We start from the raw sequence: 19,536 nt of genomic DNA, 5'->3' as shown, positions 1-19,536 counted from the left end.
TGAACATGTCCAATTGTAGACTTTAACCTACAAAACTACTCTGTTTGAGGCTTGGGAGCAGACTCCAAGCTCGGCCTGGTCAAAATATATTGAAAACAACAAGACTTCAAGTACCTCAAATATAATATGATACCTTTCACACAATAGGGCACACTGATTCAGAATATATATTAACACGTATATTTTAAACTAGGAAGTTATTCTACCTTTGTAACAAGAAAGAAATATGAATTATTTTTAAGAATACACAAAAATGATATCCAGAAAGATTCAACTTATTTTATGAATACGATATCCCTATCGATGGACAAGACCTAAACTTCTTAAAAGAACCATTCAAATGGTTTTTAAAAATGATAGAATACTTGCTTAATTTACCACCAGGTGGTGTCATTCATTAAACGAGTGCCATTAGGGGTGTACCACAAGGGTATCAGAAAACATATTGCATTTAAAGGGGAGGTCAGGTGATTGTTAAATATAACGTATATCTAAATACATGTGATGGTCTTAATAGACTACTTTTATTATTAATAATGGAATAATTTGTTAAAAGGCAAAACTAGGTGGCACGAGTATGGCATAAATCAGATTTAGTCATCATTCAAACACCATTTGGACAAGTAGCTATAGTGCTTTTGGTGACAGTTTTTCACGAAACAATACTGTACACCTAACAGGCAAATGTATATAACATACAATTTATTAATATTAGTAGTAGTATGTAATTGTCGTCTTCTTAATACAGTACATCAGTGTATTTAGCCACAATACCTTACATTGAAACAAAATCTGACCTAAAAAATAAAACAAAGCCAAATGTTAAAAAACACACATCTATATTTATCTTCTGTTAAAGATAAACATATTTAAAAAAGTCTTATTTTCTTCATTGCTTTCTTATACATTCACAGGTAGTGCACTTGCTTGAACTTCCTTAATGTGAATTTAAAGATAAAAAGGCAATATACAAATTCACAGCTCAATTTTGTTTTAAAACCGATAAAAGCGCTAGTCAATTTTGAAATAAAATTAAAAAATAAAGTCTAAAATCATAACATGTACGAAACCACCCAAAGCAGCGGCCGACATTATTACTCTGAAACAAAAGGGCTGATTCCTTCCTGTTGCATGTCAATGTTATTGTTGCACGGTTAAAGTCATGTGATCGAGCTCTCCAATGAAAAGGGCCGGTGTGTCTTTGTACTCTATTGTTGGATTGCACTGTAGTACCGGTGTTTGAGTAGGAGCGTTTCAGCAAATTGTGCGGCTGTATTTGCGGATTGTGGCAACATTTTTATTGTAGCGAAACCAATTAGTCATGATATATGACACTGGCATTAGTAGTTGCTGATGAATAAGCGCCTAAAAACGGGCTTTGTTTCCCCAAATAGAATTCCCTTTGCAGACTGTGAATGAAATGCTCAGAAAGATGCTGCTTTGATGACTTCTCCACCTCTGAAAAGAAACTTCGTGCACCGAAAGTAACACAATGAGTACAAAGAGATGTTGCATTCTGCTTTGCACAAATAAGGTACGTGTACTTAACTAATATTTTATTGTTATTCGTTTGACTTAAGCTTAAGCGTTTATCTCTTATCCGGTATATTACTTAACTGGCATGTATTTTAAACCTCTGGTTGAAAACCTTGTTACTAAGGCAGTGCATTTTCTTTGTACTGTTTGGTGCAGGAACTGTAGCCCGCATGTCGCAACTTGTAACGTTATTGTTTGACACACCTGTCTGTCTGTTTGGCTGTTTTGCTATTTAAACGTCGAGTCTTACGGCAAGATACATTTGGGTGCATCCAAATTTCATGATTACAGTAGGCCGGGGCACTGTGCACGTTTGTATGTCCAAGAGTCTGATCACCCTATAAATATATGTATCCGGCTGAAAAGTCGATTGGTGATATCAGTTTTTCATTTACTCAATATCGGCGTCCTACCGCCCCCTAAAGGCCAAAAAACACAAATCACGCGTATATTCGTATTCGAACATTGATAATTTTTTTTTTTTTTAAAGTAACTGTAGTGTGATAGATGCTCAGTTGGAAAACGTTTCTTTATTTAAATAAATAATGATTCACAAAGGCAGCTAAGAACCATATGTAACTAACATACATCCCCGGCTGTAAATTAAAAATAAAAAAAAACACTATTTCATAATAGTATGGAATAACAATGCAATTTGTAATCAATTTTGATCAACAATTCTTCGTCTTAATGCAATAACTTAAGCTAAAAATGTTACTACCATGTTTCATGACGATTGGACAAGCAGTTCTCCAGATTGATGCACAAATGAAGTGTGACAGCCTCCACTTTATCCCTTTGGCAGGGGATTTAGTCCCCAGCAGGGGACAATAAGGGAAAAAAAGTGATGATTCTATGAGGCATTTTGGACAACAGACTGTAGATTTGCTGCTGCCCATGGCGACCTTAACCTACTGACTGTCTTATAGCAGTTCTTATTTTTTCTTTGGCAAAATCTGTATAGATGTAATGATTCGTGTTCACAGATGAGGTGTCATTAGTTCACAGTTCAAAATCAGTCTTTCTGTACCGTTTTGTTCACGGAAACTGGTTAAATTGTTCACATCGGAGAAGGAATGACAATTGGGCCTTTGAGTTACTCCAGAAAGGGAAGTTCTCAATCAGATCCAGGTATCCAATGAGGGTGGGGTTGCGTGATATCCGATGACAAAGCACATGGAATGTATTGCGTGAAATAAGGTTTGAACTTTTTACTTCCAATATGTTTGCCCTGCAGTATCCAATCTACTGCTTGTGAGATGAGAGCAGATTGTCATATAGGAAGAATGTTCTACTGTAAAACAACCAGACACCGCTCTCCAGTTGTTTTCTATGGATGGCAGCCATTGTGTTTTTACTTAACAGTACAGCAAATAAAGTACGGAAGAGAAGGTGACACTAATTAGTGACACCTGTCAGAAAACCACTGCTTCCTGATGAAATGCATCGGTCAAACCCTCCTCTCATAACATTTACTCTTTCAGTGAATGACTCTGCAGTTTCATGATTACCTTGTAACAAGTCACAGCAAGGCCATTATCCCTTAAATACAAAAGGAGCTGGTTGCTATCTCCCAGCTGAAATGTATCATAGTGTTTGATCTGTAGTGTGAATTTGAGCAGTTTAATCAATGTAAATGTAGAGTACTGCATATGCTGTGCTTGCTTCTGATGTCTTTCATCAGGATATTTGGCATTTTAAATACTGTTCTTCCTCATTTGCTTGCTGTGTTATACCTATGCCTTGAGCAAGATAGGCTACGCACACTAGATTCATTTTTAGTCAGATGATGCAAAGTGTCAGTTCATATTGTTAATGGGAATGTTTTCAGGCCAGTCCAGTCCTGCCATATTTATTATGTTTTTTCTGAAGCACCCCTCAACCTTGTTTTGTGAAATGCTAATCTATATTAGAAAACGATTCAGATTTCTGCTCTAGTGGGCTTCTATCAGACAGTAGATGCCCACTGGTACGTCGCAGCATCAACTGTGAATCGAATTTAAAATCAATCTGCACATCTATCAGCTTCTTAATTTTAACTTGCTGTAATGAATGCTCAGTTCACATCTGTTGGACAGCAAATACTAAACTAAGACACGATTGCTCCAAATGTATTTTATTAAACACCAAAACCAGCCAATCCATTCTTTTCAACTATGAAAGTAACCAGCCCTGCCACATCTGCCAATCCACAGCCTCTGAGTCTCGACTCGCGCTCAGCATCTGTCAACAACAACAAACCGAGACACGGACGGTTCAGTAATATTGCTCCATTCAGATATATCACTGTCCAGACAAACTAGAAGCAACTCGGACAAGTAAGAAATTATTTATTTAATAGTTGTTTTTTTTTTCCTCTCATTATGTACGCAATCCTTTATGAACATTTCTGGGCCTGTTTTACTAAAAGATTTCTCAGTGGAAGGGTACTCGATGAATCATTACAAGTTCAAGGTAAATCTAGGTATTAGTTTTTTTTATAAAAAAAAATAATGAGAAAAATGGCTTTCTAATATTGATAGTGCCCCTTGATGAAGGCTCTACCATGTGGTAGTTTGGTCTTGACTTCTGTTAGCACCCTCGAATTTGGTTTGGGATGCATAACTCCCATCGCGGTCAAACGCCATACAGCAGAGCCTTCAACGGGCACTATTGCACCTCATTTCTGGTTCTTGTGAAACACAAACATTATATCTAAACCTTCTCCCTGAAGTTGTATGTGTGGGTACATTAATAAATATATTAAAGAAGATTACTTGCACTTTTAGGTGTTAATTGTCATGAAAGAGTCCTTTTTGAAAGAATTCAGTGATTAATGTTTAAATCAATCTGAATACACCCCATATCTTTAGCCCTCAGCGAACACACTATCCATTATCCTTTATAAAAAAAAAAATGCACACTGGAATGACATAATGATTTCTTAATGAATTTTTAATGTTAATGCATAAAGATTGTTTATAAAGCACTACCTTCAAGATCCCTATAGGTGGACTTAAGACAAGTTTCGGTGTACTGTACGGCATTGTAGCACACTGGAATATCTGGGATAGTGATGCTGTTGGGATGGGATTTCTTTTTCTTTCAGTCCATGGGATAACATTGATCACATGTTTGCTGACTCTACTCATATCTGTAAGCCGTACATGCTTTTTGCCACTGAAATACAATTCATTTTTGGTTTGGCAGGTGCATTGCCTAATACAGTTTGATGTGCTAAGCACTTCTGCGGGCACAGATTTGTTCTGGCAGTGTGCTTCTGGCTTCAGGTTAATTGCAGAAATAAGAAGTGCACATAATAGGAAGGTTTTAAGATTGATACTTTCAATCCAATCTACGTTGTTTGCTGTGAGGATATAGGGTGTGGCCACTTGCAGGGTGTTCCTAATAAAGTGCTTACAATGTCAAGTAATATGAAATCAGTGCTTTGTTCTTGTTGATGCAGCTTGCTTGCTTGCTACCTGTATTCAGAGAGAGCATTATTGTGTGAATTGGTTGACGTCATTACATGCTTCTGACCACACTGAACAGGAGTTGTCCTTTTCTTGAGCACCCATGACTTTTTGATGTCCTGGGATAAAGGTTATCAGACTGGAAAAAGCCAGATCTTTTCTTCATCTAACTACTAACTGTTGTGCACTCAGTTTCGTGTGATATTGTGCGGTCGAGTGGTGTGCTTACAAAATGGTTGGACACCCTGGGTAATCCTGCTCAGGTCTCGGGCAGTTAGCAGGACCAAAAGCAGGACCAATCAGAGGATGCCACATGGTTTCCCGTTCGGGTACCGTAGCTCTGCCCTTTTTCTAGCCGGCCGACTTCCACCTACCCATGGGAATAAATTGTCCTGCCTTTTAGTCCAGGGTACTCTGTTCTCTTTACCTAGTGCTCTCACAGGTCGGGAGGGAGATCTAACACCAAGTGTCATTCGATCTCTGTCACAGTCACATCCAGTTGTGATGATACTGTACTTGACTTGGTGGAGTTTAAGGCTAATAATTCAGGATATCTTGGAGCCACCGATTTTAATTAACCAACTCGGGTGCATTTAAGTTTTTTCGATTAAATTTCACATTGTGCTTGTAGGTTGTGCTGATCCACTGTACTTTTTCATGGTACGTGTGTCAAACTTCTTATAGTAGTAATGCACTAATTATAGTGCATATCCGTCCGTCACATATCTGCCATTATCAATGTTAGTTTATTATTGAACAGAGAAGATTAGTTCACAGATTGTAGATCCCACCAAAGTTTAGTGTCTGGTAGTGTCCTGTGAGCTGTTCAGTGTGTTGATATGTAAATAAATGCTGTTCGCCTGCGGGGAGCGTATCAGCTTCAACCTTTGCCTCGATCCCTTGCCTGTCACTCAGCAGCAAATGCACACATCCACACAGCAGAGGGCTTCTCTGTCACAAGCATTAATACCCTGTATATTTCTAAACAAGGGATTTAGGGGAGCGCCCTAATAACTGAATCTCAAAACAATAATTGTGTGCATATAGTAATTGTTACAGCTGTGTTTAATGGTATTTAAAACAGGATTCATTCATCTGACTTTTTACATATCCGCCCTTAGTCTGGTCCCACCGCAGTCAGATGTGCAACGGATTACTGTAAGAAATAAAAAAAAAACAACACTAAAATCTAAATAAGACATTTTACAAACTTGCAAATGTTTTAAAAAAGAAATAAATAAAAGGTAGCTTTTAGTTTGCACTTAATACAGAGACCCAATCACAGGAGATTTTGTGTTTAAGAATGAGCGAGAGTTCTGTTCCTGCCCCATTGTACAGCGACAGTGATTTGTGCAGGTGCATCATCTTACAAATTGGATTTACTTTTGTTGTAACTGCAGATGAACCTTGTCCTCCGTGTGTTGTCTGTGGTAATGTACTGGCTAATGACATCTTGAAGCCTTGCAAACTTAGACGCCATTTGGAGATGACATACTGGACTAAAGGATAAACCACTCAACATTTTCAAAAGAAAATTTGAGGCATTAAATCAGCAAAAAGCGCTATAAGCCAGTATTCTACAATGTCTGCCAGGCGTCTTAAAGCTTCTTATGCTGTTTCATACCGCGTGACTAAACTTTGTAAGCCTCACAGCAATCCATGACAGCAGTGCTAAATGGACACACTGTGTGATACACAGAGGAGCCTTGTCCATGAAGAAAATGCCCCAGCCTTTGAAGTCAGTTATGCAGCAAGCAGGGCAGGTAATCAATTTTAGTTCTCTGCCTCTGCCTGCTACACTTGTGTTCTTTCGAGTTTCAACAGCCATCCGCAGTAAATAACAAGGTCTGATTAATTAATGAAGGCTCTTTCTTTTTAAATTCACACCACACTCTGGTGAGCCTATTTATATACTCTTCTCAGTCAATCTCATGCTTCAGGTGACAAATCATTGCCTGTCTGATGTTCATTAGATAGAATGAGGACTTGATGTTCCGATGAAAATTCTCTGCCTTCTTAACTTATGATGGCGACTGTCAGTAGGCCAACAGCTGATAATGATCAAGTGGAACTGTTGCTTCTTTTAAAAAATAAATAAATAAAAGTATAGAAGATATTGTAGCGTTTTCGCGCAGTGCACAGGATAGACAAAGACAACACGCCGTTTTCAAGTTCAAGGCTTTTATTTATGAACTTCTTTAAGAGCCCACTGCTCCAGCCACTTGCTCAGCACCGACCCAATGAGCGTGCAACGACCAGTTTTATAGCTGAGCCCCGCCCCTTTATGTTAATCGGGTGCCAGAGCGAACAGCTACCCCATTGGTCCCCAGCCGCACACCAGGACCAATGGGCACACACAACAAACAGCCTATGACAGGGGCAGCTCGCACAGCCAGAGACAGAGCGAACCCGCAGCTACAGGTAATACAGACGGGGGGGAGAGGAACACAATACAGCGGCATTAACAGACAGTAGAAACAAGAGGGAATACAGTACACAAACACAATACACGGATCGTTACACTACCCCCACCTTAGCCTTTTTGCCCCCAAAAAGTTCACAAGGCTCCATACAGCTTATGACTGAGATCGGCCACCTCCACCCCTGAAACACAGACCCCCTCCCCGCATGTCCGGTTTTCCATCCAGGGCCTTTGGTGGGTGAGCCGACGGGCCGTGCTGTGCGGAAGGCAATCTGCTATTCCCTGCTGAGCTGAGTGACTCTCGGTACCCCAGTATCAGGAGCTCGCTCTCAGGCCACAAGTGTTCTCCCACAGGCGGCAGCGGTTCTCTTTGCTCCTGTCCCTTGGTCACGCCCTTTGCAGGAGCCCTTAAAAAGACTGGCGCTTTCAGCGGTAGCTCTCTTAAGGCAGGTAGCAGTGGTGCTTTCTCAGGCGGCGGCGGCCCTGGCTCTCTCGCAGGCGGCGGCGGCCCTGGCTCTCTCGCAGGCGGCGACGGCCCTGGCTCTCTCGCAGGCGGCGGCCCTGGCTCTCTCGCAGGCGGCGGCGGCCCTGGCTCTCTCGCAGGCGGCGACGGCGGCGGCCCTGGCTCTCTCGCAGGCGGCGGCCCTGGCTCTCTCGCAGGCGGCGACCCTGGCTCTCTCGCAGGCGGCGACCCTGGCTCTCTCGCAGGCGGCGGCGGCCCTGGCTCTCTCGCAGGCGGCGACGGCGGCGGCCCTGGCTCTCTCGCAGGCGGCGGCGGCCCTGGCTCTCTCGCAGGCGGCGGCGGCCCTGGCTCTCTCGCAGGCGGCGGCGGCGGCCCTGGCGCTCTCTCACGCGGCGGCGGCGGCGGCCCTGGCGCTCTCTCACGCGGCGGCGGCGGCCCTGGCGCTCTCTCACGCGGCGGCGGCGGCGGCCCTGGCGCTCTCTCACGCGGCGGCGGCGGCGGCCCTGGCGCTCTCTCACGCGGCGGCGGCGGCCCTGGCGCTCTCTCACGCGGCGGCGGCCCTGGCGCTCTCTCACGCGGCGGCGGCCCTGGCGCTCTCTCACGCGGCGGCGGCCCTGGCGCTCTCTCACGCGGCGGCGGCGGCCCTGGCGCTCTCTCACGCGGCGGCGGCGGCCCTGGCGCTCTCTCACGCGGCGGCGGCGGCCCTGGCGCTCTCTCACGCGGCGGCGGTGGCCCTGGCGCTCTCTCACGCGGCGGCGGCGGCGGCGGCCCTGGCGCTCTCTCACGCGGCGGCGGTAGGCCCCCCATCCCCCACGCGGGAGATGATCTAGACTCCTTCGCTAGCCTCCGAGAATGACCACCCCTCCTCCGCTTTTGTTTTCGGGCAGGCAGTAGGTCCCCTTCGTCCTGGAAGGGGCAGCACGTCACCTGGTGCCCGAACTCCCCGCAGGCAAGGCACCAACCTCGCTCCTCCAAGTCACCGAGGAGATCCCCCAGTCCGCCGTCCCACCGGTTCTGTGACGGCCTGGAGTCGTACCACAGCCATTGGTCCATCTTTGTCTTCTCCTGTTTCTGCTCAACGCTGGATCACTCGTTGTACTGATCCCGCTTCTGACACCAGTGTAGCGTTTTCCGCGCAGTGCGCAGGATAGACAAAGACAACACGCCGTTTTCAAGTTCAAGGCTTTTATTTATGAACTTCTTTAAGAGCCCACTGCTCCAGCCACTTGCTCAGCACCGACCCAATGAGCGTGCAACGACCAGTTTTATAGCTGAGCCCCGCCCCTTTATGTTAATCGGGTGCCAGAGCGAACAGCTACCCCATTGGTCCCCAGCCGCACACCAGGACCAATGGGCACACACAACAAACAGCCTATGACAGGGGCAGCTCGCACAGCCAGAGACAGAGCGAACCCGCAGCTACAGGTAATACAGACGGGGGGGAGAGGAACACAATACAGCGGCATTAACAGACAGTAGAAACAAGAGGGAATACAGTACACAAACACAATACACGGATCGTTACAATATGTTATGTCGACCACTTTGCCACCAATTTACTAGCATGTTTTAGTCCTAGAAATATGATGAAGGAAATGCTTCTTAATGTTCTGTTATAAAGCAGGTCTGGATTTTAACCCCAGTCATCCAGAGACACACTACCCATTTTCTTCTCTGTAGAGCGACCCTCAGCTCGGTATTCCGTTCCTGGTATTCCCTTCCTTGTTGAAACTCCATTCATTGCATAGTGATTCGACTCAACTGAAACTCACTGAATTGATGCAGTGTGTTCTCTGTCTGTAGTGTTATACTGGAGGAGAGGTTTGTTCAATATTGTTGTACTTTCAAAGGTGTTTCAGTTTTATACTATGAAAAACACTTTAGATCAACACTTTTCAGGATATCGCTTTAAAAGTCAACAGATTTGTGTTTTTGTCAAAGCAAGTTTTTTGGGGGTTATCAATAAAAGAGAACCGCACCGAACGTGTTGCTTGATTTAAAACTGTTGCTAAAAAATGTGTGGTTTGAGAATTAAGGAAACAATACTTTTTTTATGTGTGCATGGTTATGTGTGCATGGTTCCGTCAGAACGGGCCAAAATATAATAATCGAATATGTGTCACACTTGTTTTAATCGTCACTGAAGTCAAAATGTTATAGGGTTGGATATGTGAGTGCTGACTGTATTAAGTTTTGTCCAAAAAGCGGTTCCCACTTATATAATTGTATGACTTTGGTTCAGGAACACAGAAATGTTAATTCTACAAGTTGTGTATTTCCTTGAACTGATGAACACGTATTGTTTTGAGTATGATATCAGCAGAATAGGAGGTTGAGGTTATTTGTACTGCTCTATTAGCTATTAGAGTATTGTTTGCAGTTGTTTAGGGGCAATTCCACAGGAAGGTCAGCCCAGGGGTTAATTTTTTTAAATCATCCTATCATGATGAATTTACACTCATTTTACAGGAAATTTTTTCAACTTTTAGGATTTATAAGGCATTACCCAAAACTTGATGCGAAACGTATGGAGTCATTAAAATTTGTACAGGTTACTAAAGAATAATACATTCATTTTAATATTTCTTTCTAAAGCATACTGTGTTAGCTTAATGATGAGGGCAAACTGCAAATTTCATAATCACTCAATTTTGTAAAATTAATAATGTTAATAACGACACTGACTCCCAGTACGTCCGACACCGAAATTTCATATTTATTTAGTTTGCTCCCGCTTTGAGTTTTGAAATTATTTCATACCATAGTTTCTCTGCACAAGGGGTCCCCCTAACATATTTACCAGATTGATTGCTCACCGTAATCTACAGTTTAGCAGAAATCCTGGTGTCGGACACCCGTACGTCCGACACCATGTTTTAAGTGCTGCCACCTGTTGGTCATATGCAGTCATTACTTCCTATTGTATCATAACAGCAATCATAACTTCCTGGTTTAAGCACATGGTTGAACAGGTGGTGTGATAATCCGCATTCATCCAAGAATACACCTTCATGACCCATATCCTTGAATCATTGAAGAACAAATACCCTGCAATCACAGAAGTTAAGATCTGTTCAGATGGAGCCAGCTCACAATTCAAACAGTGGTTCCTCTTCTCAAACCTGCATTTGTGGGAGGAGAAGTTCAGCTTCAAAGTTAGCTGGCATTTTTTTGCAACATCACATGGCAAAGGAGTTGTTGACAGGATTGGAGGAACAGTTAAAAGATCAGTTTGGCGGTATGTTTGTAGTGGAAAGGGTCAAACAGCAACACCATTTGACTTCTACAGAGTAGCTAAGGAGAGAAATCCAGGAATAAATATCCTGTATGTCTCAAGAGAACAAACTGAAAAGGAGAGGAATATGCTTGCGACTCACTGGGAAGGCACACTAGCAATTCCAAATACACACCAAGTTCACAGCGTTAGGCCAAAGGGAAAGTTTGCTTTGATTGTAGCTGAAACTTCTACAAGCAAGTTATGTCAGTTAAGAAGCTACAGATCTTCAGTGTCCAAAGCATACCTTAGGGTATTTGTTTGAAAAGTTAGTGTTAAGTCAATAACTACGCCTGGCATTAACATATACACACATCTTAAAGTCAAATAAATCTCTGTTGCCAAAATACAGTGGTAGCCGTGGGAGACTTGTGGTGCACTAACGCAAAAATGTCAGATCTTTGCAATCCTTTTTTTTTTTTTTTGACCAGCTTTGAATCTGCTGCACTTCATTAGTCCTGCCACTGAGGTGGCAAAATTAAATGGAAAATGCATGAAACAAAACAGCAGGGAGCGCTGTGGATTTACAGACTAAGCTTTACAGACAACCATGCATTTTATCAGAGCGCAGTTAAACTGCAAATGGTTTGGAGTTATGCTGTGACGTTAATGGATTTGTTCATGCTCGTTCAGAGGGAGAGTTTTATAGTTATTGCATTCAAATCAATATAGCAGGCTGTATACATACTCCCCATTTAAGTGAACAGGAGATGATCAATCCAACAAGATTCTGAAGTAATCTGAATAATCAGCATGCTGAGCCAAGGCTTTCAGTTTTGTTTGTTGCCTTTTTAATGAACAGGATAACCTGCATGAAATGTCATTTTGCAAAGACGATGTTTCCATTATTGTTTTCATTTTGTTTTCATTTATTGAATAGCTACAATAGCAGACTATTTATACATTATACTTGACAAAAAAGGATTACTGCAACATAAGCATAATCCTTTACAAAATACCTGGATGTGAGCGAGGTCAGAGGCAGTGTTAATTCAGACTGCAAAACGTTCCTTATTTACTCTTCATGTGTACTGAATCACTTGCAGTTTCCAATTGTGCCTGAATCACCCAGGGATTCACAATTCAGAGGGAGAGGTGTAGTGTTTGCTGTAGAAAGCAGGGTGAGTGGGGGAAGGGTAGTGTAGTTACTGTGCTCAAAGAGAAAAAAATGCATTTTTAACTGTGTTGGTAATTATTATTTATTAATAATGAAGACCTAAAAACACAGTTCAAGCAATCCGTCAGACCACCTTTGATTCCAGTGCAATAGAAGTACTGATATTATTTTTGTTTTGCCAATCTTAATGATAAAGCATTAAATTGCAGTATATTAAAAGTTATCTCGTTTGCCACAAACAGAAATGTTTACTTGGAGCTTCCTGTGCATTGGTCCACATCTGCTGTACTGTATTTCATTGGATTTAGTTTAATTTCCTGTTTGATCAAATTATAACGTGTAGTATTTGGTTTTAAAAGATGGTCTTCTATAGTGACCTGATATTGGGTGTGTGACACTTGCTGGTGAAACATTGTATTTCAGTAGTAATCTGTGTCAAACCACTTTCTAGTCAGATAATGCCCTCTAGCAGAAGATACAGGACATGTTAACTAAATTGCATATAGCATTGACTTCAATTTTATCGTGGAGCTGTACTTCACCATTTTTACTACCATGGCTACTACTGGACTACCTTTTAAGTATTGTGCATGTTTTACACTAACAATTTTACTAGTTTGGTAACCAGCTGATTTGGCATGCATGTCTGGTGCTTTAGGAACACTAATTTGCTGTGAAAAATATGGTGTTTTTTTGAAAAATAGTGACTTCCTTCTGCTTTTTAATTTATTTTTAATGAAGCAAAGGTTTTATAAAATAAACAGTTTAACAATCATGTGGACAAATGGTCTAATTAAGTGTATGAAACCCAAGTAAAAACATAATTGAGTTTACTTGAGCATTACAACATTTCAATTTGTGTTGAACCACCTCACATCCCTTAAGGGTTTCCTGGTTGTATCCAGCACAGCCATGCCAGCCGGTATGTTTTGTAAAGAAAAGGGGCAGCTGCACACAGGAGACATGATTGTTCAAATGAGACTAAATCCTGTTCATGCTTCTTTTGTTTCCAGCTCTGAAATGCTTTAGACTGATTCATGAAGGCTCCAGGGCTGTCACAATGGAGAAGGAGGCCAGCCAGCTGGAAAGAGACCATGTCCACAGCGTATACGAGAAAATCGCTCCCCACTTCAATGACCACCGTTACAAGGCCTGGCCAAAAGTGCGCCAGTTCCTTCTGGACCAGGAGCCTGGCAGCATAATTGCGGATATTGGTGGGTGTCTTCTGTTTTATTTATTTACCAAAAAAGGCCTGATTTTTCACATTCTGCTTTAGTTTTTTTAAATTTGTTCTACATGTAGCGGAAGACTGCTCTATAGTGTAGTACGTACAGGAGCTTTTTCCAAGTGAATAAAGCAAGTTGGAAATTAAAAGTTCAGCTGCACAATACTGGGAGCAGTGAAAATGTCACTGAAGCAACAAGAGTAGACAGATAACATTCAGATATATGGTGAAGAGATTTAGTAAATTACTATTAAGAGATAAGCCACATTTACTATGATAGTGCCCTTTAGAAAAGTATCACTGCCATTTTTGTTGAACTCTCAGTACAAAAGCATGTCGGCAGTGATGTAGCAGCATGTCTCAGGCAAAACATGAAATGGGTGAAGGTGAGGCTTTTTTAATACCATTTAGTGGATTGTTTCACTAAAACTACATTATTATTAAGCAGGAAAAACACTATTTTTAATCAGTTGTAGGTGTTTGTCTACAGTAAACGCTAATAAGAACACAATTTAAAGAATAAGAAAAGTAGAGAATAATAGCAGGAGCATTAAAAAAAACTGACCCATTTCTCACTTAGAAATGAGTAACTCAATGTACGGGCAGTTGCATTTCACAACAGGGAAAACGAGTACAATTGAAGACACAGCGTGATCCATAAATTACAGGGTGTCTCCTAAGACAGGCATCATAGGCAAGTATCATATATCATTCTAATTCGGATGTTCTCTGTTGAATCCAGTGGCGACACCCTTTGCAGCACACACCAACATATACATTTATTTGTCTACCATTATTAACAATTATGCCTATGATTTCTGACGAATGGGAATTGTAAACACCATAAATAATAAACCTAATTATTCTCTAGAAAAGTTTTTGTGTCATGGCTGCCAGGTCACTTGTTCAATGTCTCCAATTTAACTTGTCATTGCACTCTCTTTGGAGTAAATTAGTATGGTTACCATTTTATCAGAGGTTGTATCACTTAATGAGCACTTTTTGTAAAGTTTATATAAACTTTATTAAGTGTGTTAACATTGCATTTCATATTCCATCGACCTATGCTTTAGAAGTGTCGAGTAGAAATTCTGTTTTTCCTTGCATGAAGATGTTGCCAGATTTTCAAGATGTGGCTGATTTCAGCATTCTTAAAACTATTGTATTTAATTCTGCAGGTTGTGGCAATGGCAAATATCTCCATATTAACCGTGAAAGCTTCAAGATGGGCTGTGACTACTGCCTGCCTCTCGTAGACTTGGCCAGAGGTCATGGCCACGAGGTGCAGGTGTGTGACGGCCTGCGGCTCCCATATCGAGACGGCTGTTTTGATGCCATTCTTTCCATTGCAGGTACTTTTTGTTTTATTCATTTTCTTTCTCTTGCACTTCTGTGGCAGCAGCAACACAACTTTTCCCAATGGCAGCCTATTTGTTCACAGGCAAGGATCTTCTTTAGATCACAACACAACGGTGATGACACCCAGGTGAGGGTCAATGATGTCGATTTGGCTAACTTGCCATTCCAGTTCTGCACACACATTCAAGCAGCTGTTTTGTCGGTTGTTTCAATTGGAACGGCAAATATGTCTATTTAGGTATCCACTTCTTATTTTTCAGATAACACAATAAAAAAATATATATATGCATTTTATTTTGAAAATGTAAGTTTTTGGACTCGGTTTGAATGGGTTATGTTACATTTTGTTTTTGCTGTTTGTCATTCATCTGAGGAACGTTCTTGGAGCAAATTTTCATGTACTGTGCTGTAATTGAGTAGCAAATGATTGCCTTGTACTCAATTGGCAACTGAGTTGATAACATACCTTTCACGTAATGATTGCACTGAGTTACCAGGCTACATAGGATAAGCGATCTGTTCAAAGTCATCTGGCCATCGATGGCTGCAGGTCACCTAGCAACAGTTTACAGAAAATCCGTCTTTTATCAGGGAACATATCATCTTGGTGTGCTTAACCGAAGAGCAATGGCAAAAGTAATCAGTTCTGTCTGCATGGGACATCTAATTAAGGAAATGGCAGGCAGAATGAACAGGGATTTAAACATTGTAGTACAGCAGAACCTTAGAGTTCCAACCACTTTGGGAATGGAGGTGGTTCATATGTCTCAAATATCTGTAACTCTGAAAATGAGTTTTCAATGGTTTTAATAAGAAATGTACACCTGCTGTCTACACCCTAAATTTGGAGAATAATACAAAGATACAGCACAGTAATGCAATGCTCAGATTGTTATGGTTCTAAAGTCTTTAAAACAGTACTATAAATGGAAAAAGGAAACATTTAAGTTACCCTTGAAATTGTAACTGTAGCAGAAACAAATTTAAATGTCCTGGAAAACCTGGCTTTGCATAATGCTTGTTTTTAAGCATGTGCTTTGTTTTAAAATTCAAATGTTCAGAGTGAAATTCCCCAGTACTTGCTTTGAAATCTTCTTCACCTTTGTCTGGAAACATTTGTTGGTACAGTGATTTTGCCTTCTTCGTGACCAGCATGGTGTTTTATAGGAGTGTCTATCTGTTGCATTGTACGCATGTCTGAGTGATTTGCATACTTGTGGTTGAAAGTGGGATGTTGGGTAGACCGGGCAGTTCACAAATTTGGTGTTTGTAACTCTGAGGCTGTACTGTATTGCATACTACAGTAAGGTTATATGACTCGCATTTATATTAGTGGATGTTATGTTTGCTCAATTCACTGTGTCTTATCTTCATAATGGACCAGTGATTTAATATTACCCTGCTTTCCATATTAAACAAGAGTCATGCATTTAGTAATTTTAAAATCGGGATCAGTTTGCATTATGGAAAAGCAAATTAACCTCCTGTGTATGCAGTTTGTTGATAAACCGAGATAACCTAAATTGCTTAAATATTGTTTAGTTTCTTAAAAGGCTTTATGCTATTATGTGATTTCAGTTAATTGTGACTTGAAATATTTATTGTTTGCCTAAATAAACATGAAAAGATAAAAAGATACTTGGTCAATTTGAGGAGTGGCTGCTGAATAAAATAACAGTACAGGCTTTTTTATTAATTTGAAATGAAGGCAAGCTGTCTGAATTAAAAGCTACTCTGAGATACAGTTTGGTTTTCATCAAACCACCATTGCTAGGCTACAGCAAAGCTTCAACAACACAAGTAGCATCACTAATGGCATGACCCATATAAGATCATGACATCTTCTCACTCTGTGAGAGCTGAGGCATTCCTGCAGATGGATTTATGGTTCGTTAGCAGAGGAGCCAGAGATTATACTGCATGCATATTTTAGGTTGCTTTTTCAAAAGCCAGGAATATAAAGCCTTGTGCGCAAATATTTCTAGAAATTGTTTACTTTATTCTGATTTTATTTATCTATTTATTTATTTATGTATTTAACTTTTTTGTTACAGTGTGTAAATAATCAAATTGATGCTATTATTTGCTGTTCCGTTGTCTAAAAAAGTGGTGGTGATTTTCTAAATTAAACTGAAAGTACCAGCAGCGTGGAGTAGTGGTTAGGGCTCTGGACTCTTGACCGGAGGGTCATGGGTTCAGTCCCAGGTGGGGGACGCTGCTACTGTACCCTTGAGCAAGGTACTTTACCTAGATTGCTCCAGTAAAAACCCAACTCTATAAATGGGTAATTGTATGTAAAAATAATGTGTAAAAAATAATGTAATTGTATGTAAAAATAATGTGATATCTTGTAACAATTGTAAGTCGCCCTGGATAAGGGTGTCTGCTAAGAAATAATGACTGCGTCACAGGCTCTGACATGCAGTCTTTGTTATATCCATTCAGGTTACAGGGTGGTCTTTAGGGATAAATACCCATGAGGTAATGGTTACATTTTTATTTCAGGGAACCAGTGTTATGTTTTCTGGGATGTGTGCTATTTTGTTTGATTAATTGACTCTGGATGTAGAGTGTAATGTAAGAGTAACGTTATTGTAAATGGGCGTACTAAGTGTTGCAGAGGGATATGACAAAGCTTATTCAACAAATCATTGAAAATAAGGCTGTAACCATTTTTCTCTTTTCCAGTAATCCACCACTTCTCCACAAAGGAGCGACGCATCCGGGCAATCCAGGAGATGGCACGCACTCTTCGAGTGGGAGGCCGCATAATGATCTATGTGTGGGCAATGGAGCAGAAGAGACGCAAGTTTGAAAAGCAAGATATCTTTGTCCCCTGGAATCCCAAACCCCCATCCACTCCGTCACCCGAAGATGTTCAGAAGAAACGGGAACAGGAAGAATTCAGTTGCTCCGGCTTCTCTAGCAGTGGCGATGACCACAAAGATGTGCACAGGAAAATCAAAAGTACATCCTCCGTGGGCGATAACGAGGACACAGTGTACACTTCGTTTGAGAAATCCTTAAAGTTGTGGCTCTTTTCTAGGTCGCTGGATTCAGTATTAGATTTCGGCAGCAACAGCCATTCAAGATCCCCTAAAGAGCTGAACGCATTGACTAATTACAACCGTCAGTTGAATAAAGTGAGTCAACTCAAATCTGGGGGTCTGATGAAACAGGTTTCTAGCTTGTTTTGCTCAAGGCAGAATTCAGAAGACGACGAAGTCTTCCGTTTTACGGGAGAGATCCAGCCTCCAAATCCTTCAGGGGACAGAGAATCGCAACATTTTCAGAGTGGCAACCCTGCAACAGAAGAAAAACAAGCCCTTTCTGCAGCTATTGTTCACGGATGTGGCAGAATACCCTTGCCTGATCTTGTCTCTCATAGGAAAGGTTCTGCATGTGAGAGAGAAATCTGTGGTAACACCCACAGCAACACATCAAAGTGTAGCGAGCAGAACCACAGGCTTCAATTACTTGACCACACAGAAAGCCCTCAAGAGGATGGTGTTTTACCAGAGAATAAATGGAAACAAATGGACGGCTCTTTCCTTCGATATTATCATGTATTTAAGGAAGGAGAGCTTCTGGAACTCATTAAAAAGCACTTTGAGGAGCTTCATGTCATTCATACTTATTTTGATCACGCTAATTGGTGTGTGATAGCCGAAAAGGTTCAGGTTTGGAAAATTTAGGACATTTTGAAAGTCTAGTTTTTATTTGTAATTTTTAATATTTTGAATCAAGCGGAATGCACTTGAATTTCACGTGCTATAATACAGCATTTTAAGTTGGTGCCCATCTTTTTGTTTTTATAAAATTGCTGCCTGTTCATTTAAATGTATAATTGTAATGTGGCACAGCCTTTTAGCAGTCAACATTTCATTTTACTTTTTTTAACACTGGGTTCTGTTGAAGCTTAATGTTTTACATGAATCATGAAGCAAAGCATTTCTGTTTGTTTTAAAAATGTTTTGTGATTTATTCCTATTGGCTGCTACCAAAAGTAAATAGCTGCCAATAGTGTATAGGTATGAGTACATGTTACAGCATTGTCAAAACTTGAATAATTTATTTACATCTGTCATGCATACAACTTTGTTAAATAAACATGGATAGAAAGTTACTGTTTTTACTGTATAAAACTGATGGTGTTCAGATACTTTCTCCATTTGCTCTGTAGACATTTATTAGATTGTGTTTTTTAAAATCAGGAAGGCTTTTTATAAAAGTATTTATTATTAAACTAACAGTTAGTGATGTGAAGATAGAAACTCTAGGGTTCAGAAAGAAAAGTGCTGCTCTTTTATGTAGTCAAAAGTGTGGTACAACTGTTTTTGTACATTTTAAATACTAGATGAATGTTTGTAACCATGTCCTTAATAAATATTTTTCTTGAATAACATGCCCAATGTCTGATGTTGAGGCCCCCAATCCCCACCCCCCAATCCCCAATTGTGAATTCTCTAGAACGGTCAATGGAGTAATCTTGTGAAGACAGGAGTATAGTTCCAGGTCAAATAATGATGAAGCACTGGAAACACTTGCATAACACATTAAGTCATGTGAATTACACAAGCAGCACTAGTTACCCAAAACATCATTAAACCAGTACTAAGGGCTGAGCTAGGGTCTCACCTTGGCTCTAACTTTCACATACACAGCAAGAAACAGATATCGTAACTGCT

General features: G+C 40.8%; 1 protein-coding gene across 1 annotated transcript; it reads left to right on the top strand.

Moving 5' to 3' along the window:
* The first annotated feature begins 1,187 nt into the window (after positions 1–1,187).
* On the top strand, positions 1,188–19,251 carry LOC117405272 (probable tRNA methyltransferase 9B). Its single transcript, XM_034008207.3, has 4 exons — positions 1,188–1,534; positions 13,278–13,478; positions 14,668–14,841; positions 17,537–19,251. Exons 2-4 carry the CDS (start codon positions 13,325–13,327, stop codon positions 18,541–18,543), a joined length of 1,335 nt encoding a protein of 444 aa, XP_033864098.3. The 5' UTR covers positions 1,188–1,534; positions 13,278–13,324; the 3' UTR covers positions 18,544–19,251.
* The last annotated feature ends 285 nt before the right edge of the window (positions 19,252–19,536 follow it).

This window comes from Acipenser ruthenus, chromosome 9 (assembly GCF_902713425.1).
Source record: "Acipenser ruthenus chromosome 9, fAciRut3.2 maternal haplotype, whole genome shotgun sequence".
Classification (NCBI taxonomy): domain Eukaryota; kingdom Metazoa; phylum Chordata; class Actinopteri; order Acipenseriformes; family Acipenseridae; genus Acipenser; species Acipenser ruthenus.
This window is presented reverse-complemented; position numbering and strand designations above follow the sequence as displayed.

Excerpts from the sequence above, each read along its gene's own strand:
- LOC117405272 (XM_034008207.3), top strand. The coding sequence starts at position 13,325 with ATGGAGAAGGAGGCCAGCCAGCTGGAAAGAGACCATGTCCACAGCGTA. Across the intron at positions 13,479-14,667 it reads CAGCATAATTGCGGATATTG|GTTGTGGCAATGGCAAATAT; the intron begins GTGGGTGTCTTC and ends TTAATTCTGCAG. Across the intron at positions 14,842-17,536 it reads TGCCATTCTTTCCATTGCAG|TAATCCACCACTTCTCCACA; the intron begins GTACTTTTTGTT and ends TCTCTTTTCCAG.